This window comes from Macadamia integrifolia, chromosome 6 (genome assembly GCF_013358625.1).
Source record: "Macadamia integrifolia cultivar HAES 741 chromosome 6, SCU_Mint_v3, whole genome shotgun sequence".
In the NCBI taxonomy this organism is placed as follows: domain Eukaryota; kingdom Viridiplantae; phylum Streptophyta; class Magnoliopsida; order Proteales; family Proteaceae; genus Macadamia; species Macadamia integrifolia.
The window spans coordinates 31684818-31692583 of record NC_056562.1 but is presented as its reverse complement, the minus strand read 5'-3'; the positions used below and the strand labels follow the sequence as shown (position 1 = coordinate 31692583).

Below are 7766 nucleotides of genomic sequence, written 5' to 3'. Positions count from 1 at the left end.
AGCTAAAATACCTGAGCTCAGATCCCATCTCACAGTTGTCGACACTTTCTTCTCTCCTCTCCAAGGTCCCTTGCCCTTTCGCTCTCTCTCCCCTTCTTCTGATACTTCTTCAATTCTTCTTCTCTTTCAGTTTCTAATGGGTTTCGCAACAAATGGATCTGCGGATAAGCCATTGAAGTTCCTGATCTATGGCCGCACCGGGTGGATTGGAGGTTTACTGGGTAAGCTCTGTGACGCTCAGGGAATCGAATTTGCCTACGGTACAGGTCGGCTTGAGGACCGAACTTCATTGGAGTCTGACATCGCCGCCGTTCGGCCCACTCATATCTTCAACGCTGCTGGTGTCACTGGTCGACCTAACGTCGACTGGTGTGAGTCCCATAAGGTGGAGACAATCCGCACCAATGTTGTTGGAACCCTAACCCTTGCAGATGTTTGCAGAGAGAAAGGCTTGATCTTGATCAATTATGCTACCGGTTGTATCTTTGAGTACAATAAGGAACACCCGCTTGGGTCTGGGATCGGATTCAAGGAGGAGGATAGCGCAAATTTTATTGGATCCTTCTATTCCAAGACTAAGGCCATGGTGAGTTTATTCCTAAAATATCTTTACTTCTGGTTGAGTATTAGAAGAGTTTATGCTCATTTTAATGTCTAGTTCTGGTTTACTGGATCTTGCTCTGTTTGGGGCTAGTTGTGGGTTCTGGATCTTTCTCCGATTGGGTTCACAGATCCGTATTGTCCGTCGTAATTCTGGGTTTTAGACATTTTGACTTCTATATGTACATTTCAAGTTCCAAGTTTTCATTTTCAGAAATTAAATTTACCTGGAATTAATCTTCCTATGCTTGTGGTGTGCTATTTTTTTCTGTTTCTCTGCTAATTAGAATGCTAGGATATATTTTTTATCTGGAATAAGTTTCTTGGTCTTTTTCTTTTTCTGTCATGAGTTGAATTTTCATTTTGGAGTCATAAAAGACAACAGAAAATAGGAACTCTTTCTACAAAGGTATCATCATTTGATATGCATCACATCATGGAACTTGTGTTAGATTGAGATCATAGGACATGGTCTTTTCTGGTTTCAATTGAGTTAATGAACCGATCTGTCTCATGAGATATATCTCAAAAATCTAGTGATGAACGATAAAAAAATACATCTGAGAATTTTCTTGCCACATCATTCTCGACTTGAATTTCTGATCTTCCATCATGTTAAATTGGTAATCTCCTTTTGAATCATATATTCATTTTTAGCTTTAGATTTTTTTTTTTTTTTTTCTGACAGATTGCTGCCATTCTACTTGAAGAATTTCGTCTTGGTATGCATCTGATAGAATCTTAATTTCCTATTATAAAGTTGGGGAAGCCTAAGCAAACATAATCCCTTGGATTGGATCGAGAAGAAGTTAAGTGGGCTCCTTTATATTGGTTCTTAGATTTTTTGTTATTCCATTTCCAAACAAAAAGGACAACAATAAATATCATGGTGTTTTAATATAAGGTTTTTGAGTTCTGAGTGTTACCAAGCATCAAAATGGCTTTGAAAGTTCTTGTGACAAACAGTCACTTTATGCCCCATTTTTATCTACAAACATGTTTCAGATACTGCTTTCTGGGAAATCGTTTGACGTGGCTGCTGTTTTTTACTGTTGGCGGAGTTAGTGAACAGCCTTTATTTGTTTTGTGCTTATCCATCTTGACAGTCCATAAAAGACCCAACTGAAATCTGAAGTGGATTGATACATGGGATGAGTGGTCCAATTTTTGGGTGGGGAAAATTTAACATATTTGGGCCCTTGTGGTTGAGCTTGGTCCACTGAATGGGCCAGACTTAAGCCCATCAGTTAGTCCTTTAAGAAGTCCATGTGTTGGGGGCCTATTTGCTAGCTTCTATACTGTTTGTTAATAGTTACTTTAAGTAATTAGTTTCTATTTAAGTTATCTCTATTTTCAGTTGTTTAATGTAAAAAGGATCCATTACGACAATTGTGAACCTCTTCTAGTTTCTATCTGTGTTGCCTTTCCTTCTCAAAAGGTAACACCAATCTTTATTTAATGTACGGGGTCATAAAACTAGGGGTGTCAAAACCTAGTCCGAACTGATAAAACAGACTGATAAAACCTGAACCAAACCAAACCGATCCTTATTGGATTGGTTTTGGACTGAGGTATGTTGGGACCGGCTGAAAACTAGTCCAAACCGAACTGACCAATAACCAAGCCAAAACCAAACCGAATGAAACCGATAAAAAAATAAATGATTTTGAGATTATAAATTTGTGAATTGACCACCCATTTTTTACAATATGAGTAAGAAAATTTTTTATTGTAAGGGGAATTGTTGCAAATCATTGAATATTGGGTTTCAATATTAGTTATCTTTCACTTACAATGATAAACCATGATTTAATCATAAATCTAAAGTGTGTTTTTCGTCAAATCTTGTCACTATAAGTTATGAATGTAAGAATCATTATGGTTCAAGCCCAATAATAAACATATCTAAACCGGTATTAACCCGATAGTGAAAAATCGAAATAAATCGAAACTGCAACCGACCGAAAACCGAAGTTTCTTAACGGATTGGTTTTGGTCTCCCTCATTCCTAGACCGAAACCAATTCAACCCGACCGAAACCGAACCGTCCAATTGACACCCCTGCGTAGAACCCTAACCTACGATTTTGATAATGAAAAAATATTGGCTTTTTCCTTTGTTTGCTATGAGATGTAGTTGTGTGGTGAGGTGCCCCATTGGTTATTGAGAGATTGACCTCACCCATAGGTCAGAGGCCTTGGTCATATCCCCACTATTCCTCCATTATTCTTCGTTCTTTGTTTCTATTTTATTACTGCTACAAATTCGGTACTGTGGAGCATTTGAAACCTCCTACATCAGTGTTATCAATTGAATTATAAATCTTATGAAGCCAGCACCAAGTGATGATTCTGTGTCACCTTGTCTTTGGAGTTATACTGCAGCATATATTCAGGCCTCATCAACTTCTATCTGGACATCAGATTCAGTCATTGTTTGGAGGTTTTAATCCTCCCTTTGAGACCTTCCATCGACCTGAGCATCAGCCTCCTTTAATTGTTAGATCCTCTCTAGTCTGCAAGTTTCTAAATCTGTCCTAGTTTCTAGTTTTAAATTAGATCTGTTATGTTGTCTCCACATATGACCATCAGCTACCCAAGGGATTTTGAAGAGTTTTACTACTGTTCTGTTGGTAGGCTACTATTGACCTTAGTCCAGTCACATCCCATGGCTGGATCGGCTACAATTTGTAAGTTACTAAATTCACAACTCCTGGTCAGATCATTAACTTGCTGTGATATTTGGAGGTCCGTCTCCTTTAACCAAACCCTGTAATGGAACCAATTTTGATTTTTATTTTTTTTAGTAAATTGAATTGTTAATTCTGAGTTGTTTCTAAATCTGTTCATACTTTTTATTTCGGTTCTTAGATTAGCCTCTCTCTCTCTCTCTCTCTCATACAAACACAACACGTATACAGACTTACACAAGCACACTCATTACTTCTCTCATGTCCACCGTTGAATGGAATGTTCTAATTATATAATAAATGAACAAGATCTACTATTTTTGTGATTTGCTTCTTGTAACTGATTTTTCCATTTTTCAGTCCTTGTTTGGATACATGTAGCTGACCCCATTAGGTTGGGATAAGGCTTGACGATGATAGCATGGTAATGGGATTGGCCCTTGGTGGTGGCTTCTCACTAAAGCTCAACAAAGCCTTTACAAATGCTTAGACTTCTCCAGTGAACAAACATGATCTAGCATTTAAATGTTGGTGTCCAATCATATGAACCTGCTTTTTTTTTTTTTTTTTTGGGTTAAATAACGTGCTTGCTAAATTACATGGAATATGGACAGGGGGAGTAGCAATATAAATAATCTTCCTTATTGGCGATGGGTTTAACCTTAAATGTTTCAGGTGGAAGATCTACTTAAGAACTATGAGAATGTCTGCACTCTTCGAGTCAGGATGCCCATCTCATCAGATCTGTCCAACCCTCGCAACTTTATCACAAAGATTACTCGATATGAGAAGGTGGTTGACATTCCCAATTCAATGACAATCTTGGATGAACTCCTGCCGATCTCCATCGATATGGCAAAGAGGAACCTCACTGGAATCTATAATTTCACTAACCCTGGAGTCGTAAGCCACAATGAGATACTGGAGATGTACAAGGAATACATGGACCCAAAATTCACGTGGAAGAACTTTACCCTGGAGGAGCAGGCAAAAGTTATCATTGCACCTCGGAGCAACAACGAACTGGATACAACTAAACTGAAGCAGGAATTCCCAGATCTTCTACCCATTAAGGAGTCACTCATAAAGTATGTGTTCAAGCCAAATCAGAAGACTTCTTCAGCTTGAAAGTTCTAGGTTGGATGCTTTTGTTTTTCTGGTCTAATTTTAGCAGCTTTGTCTGGGGGATTTTATTGTTGAAAATTGTTTAAGATGGAGAAGAAAGTTGACCACTCTCTACTAAGCAGGGCATCTCCCCCATTGTATGCAGGAATAGCTTCAATTTCATCTTTGAACGTTGTGTTCTTGTCAATTTGACAATGAACAGACTAGTTTATTTAAAGGGTAAATGAAATGATCTAAATTTTTCATTCATAAAAAGGAGACTTTTGGATCTAGTATTTGGTTGGAAATGAATGAAAAAAGTTTATAGTTCACTTTTTCTTCACCTTTTAAACCAAATAGACGTCTCAAACAGCTCAACTCGTCACAGCAATGAAACAATGAAAAGGAGGAAGTTCATCGTGGCTTGTCAAGTTGGCAGATTTACATTGGGTCCTTGCCTTCTTACTAAGCTGATGTAGGTCACCGGAAACTCCTCATTGAACCCACCCCAACCTGAACTGCTTTATCGGGCTAGTCAATTAGCAGCTTTGATCAATTATTGTCCAGATTCAAAATTGATTTGCATCCCAGTGTAAGACAGACTAGAATCGAACCTTATCTTTTAACAGTTCATACCTAAAGAATATTCATCCCGACCGAAACCAAACTGAATTGATCGATTGACATTCTTAAATGGACTTGGGCTTGGATTGGATATTCAAATCTAAACCCATCCATGATGTCTTCGAGTAGCCCATACAATTGGCATGGTACTATTTATCACTATGGGCTCCACTACGTTGTACAATAATCACTATGGGTTCGTAAAGGTGTCAATCGGTTTGGTTTCATTCAAGATATAAAATGAAAATTTTAAATTGAATCAAACCAAGGGAAGGAACATATTTTCAAAATCAGAACTAAACATTTCGTTTCGGTTTTTATTTGGTTTTGAATTCCATTCTTAATTTGGTTTAGGTCCTGTTTTAGGTGTTTGACACGTTTTTAACATTTTCACCAATAAAAAAGCCCCATATTTATTAGGTTCATAATATACCAAATGTTGTCTAAACATTAAAATAGAATATAATTTATCATCCACATTGATTGAAATATTACAAAGAATATAATTGGCAAAAGGTTCTGTATACAGCTATGCATCGTGAGCACGGCCATGTCCCCCTCTCGCAAGAGGGGTCGAATCGACTAAAAGCCCCCCACTTTAACACTTGTTAATTTGTTCCACCTTATGCAGCTGTGCAAGACCACACCCCACCCCAAAAAAAAAAAATTTTACTCCGTTCTCTTTTTTGTTTGGAAATTGGTAATTTGGTTCGATTCAATGGTTTTAGTCACAGAACCGAAATTGAACTGAGACAAGATTCTACCTTTTGAAACCCAAAGTAAACCTATTTTATCTTGGTTCAATTTAATTTCAAAAGGCTGGTTTTGGTTCTAATTTACACCCTTATGGGCTGGGCTCGTCCAAATCAAACCAACCAATATTCACCACTCCAAAAATATTCATAAAATTTAACAACAGTGCATAGGGCCAATGGGAGAGAGCGCGGGAGCATATTTAGTACATGAGGCTGGAGACAGCATGGTCTTTTTATATCTATCTGTGTTTAAGGATGTGAATTTGAAACCGAAACCGTTTATCGAAATCGAATTGAGCCGTTTACATTGAAACCGCAAAACCGTTTAGTAAATGGTTCGGTTTTGGTTTCAAGTTTCAGGCTGATTAGCTAAACGGGTCAAATCCATTTTAACCGTTTAACCCGATGGTTTCAAACCAAATTGAAACCGTGAAATCGAACCGTTTAAACTATCAAAACTGATCCGATTAAACCGTATAACGATTAAGTAACCAACTTTTGGAGGTAATATTTTTTCTTTTAACCTCGTATGAAATTCTTTGGACATTAGTTTCATATTTTAAGTAATTATTTTATTTCTTTATATAACTGAGTTGGATGAAGAAGAATTATTTGAAGCCTTGGAAGATATGTTTTCAGAGCCTTCTACTCCTATTTCCACCACTACTACAGGTGTTCATTAGTAATTTTGTTTGCATTTTACTTTCTCAATATAATATTTTCTTTTGCTTAGTTGTTTGGTTGTTTTAACAAAACGTAATGGTTTGCATTTTATATTCTCAAGATTGAATCATTTATCACAAAAAGTAAATTTTAATAAACATGCGAATAAACTAGCAAACCAATTGCTAACCGTTTAAAAACCATATGAAATAAATCGAAATTGAAACCGTTTAAAACTGTAAAACCAAAATCGTTTAAAACCATGAAACCAAAACTGTTTAAAAACCATGGAACCGAAATCATTTACTAAATGGTTGCAGTTTCAGAAAGTGCAACCGTTTAGTAAATTGTGCGATTTTGGTTTTCAGCAAAATAAATGTAAACCAAATCGAATCACACCATATAAACCGAAACCAAACTAATTAACACCCTTACTTGTGTCTAAGTATATATAGACAACAATAGACTAGCAGAGTTTTTTCTCCCTACAAAATTTAGTACTGAGACTAAATGTCTTGTGCATGGTCACACATGATTCACGCAAAAAATGCTAAATGAGAACAAAGCCTCATCAAAATGACAAATGCATCCCCTTATTTAACGGAATCGTCAATCCATAGAATCTCTCGCGCATCATTCTCTTCTTAACAGATTAAAGAACCCATTAGATAGTGAAAGGTGAAACTTGGATTTGGTTTATTATTGGTTGGTCGGCTGATTAGTGACATGTAAATCCCTAACCTAACAAATTGTTCCCCACATCCAACTAACCACACCACACCACACCACACCATAAACATCAATATAACCCCTCTTGACTTCGTTAGTGGTAGTAATAAATAAAAAATATAAAAGAAAAACATTTATATATAATATTATAGTGCTAAATGAAATTTGGGATCAAATTGTTCAAAAGGATAGGACTTCTGATTTTGTATTATGAAAACTAATTCATCAACAAAACGAATTTTTGTCTTCGGGGTTCTTTCGTGTTTTCTTTTTCTCTTACTCTTTTTGAGACGTTGAATTATGTATTTTTTTTCTTTTTTATGTAATTGTTTGAGACTTTTAGTTATGTATTTAATTAGGAAAAAGATTCCTATGACACACTTAAGCTATGTTTGGTAGCGAGGAAAAGAAAAGAAAAGAAAAAAGAAGCTAGAAAAGAAAAGAAAAGAAAAGAGAATAAAAGAGAAGAAATGGTGAGAAAATAAAAAGAGTATGTATATTTGGTTACCAAGAGGAGAAAAGGAAAAAAAAATTCAAAAAATTTTGAATTTTAAGAGAGAGATAGACAAATAGGAAATCATTGTATAATCATTCATTTTTGT

General features: G+C 36.2%; 1 protein-coding gene across 1 annotated transcript; it reads left to right on the top strand.

The window, feature by feature from the left end:
• On the top strand, positions 1 to 4669 carry LOC122082415 (bifunctional dTDP-4-dehydrorhamnose 3,5-epimerase/dTDP-4-dehydrorhamnose reductase-like). The gene is made up of 2 exons (XM_042649962.1): positions 1 to 586; positions 3965 to 4669. Exons 1-2 carry the CDS (start codon positions 137 to 139, stop codon positions 4415 to 4417), a joined length of 903 nt encoding a protein of 300 aa, XP_042505896.1. The 5' UTR covers positions 1 to 136; the 3' UTR covers positions 4418 to 4669.
• The last annotated feature ends 3097 nt before the right edge of the window (positions 4670 to 7766 follow it).

Coding starts and splice junctions, on each gene's coding strand:
- LOC122082415 (XM_042649962.1), top strand. CDS start 137: ATGGGTTTCGCAACAAATGGATCTGCGGATAAGCCATTGAAGTTCCTG. Junction 587..3,964: donor ATTCCAAGACTAAGGCCATG/GTGAGTTTATTC, acceptor TAAATGTTTCAG/GTGGAAGATCTACTTAAGAA.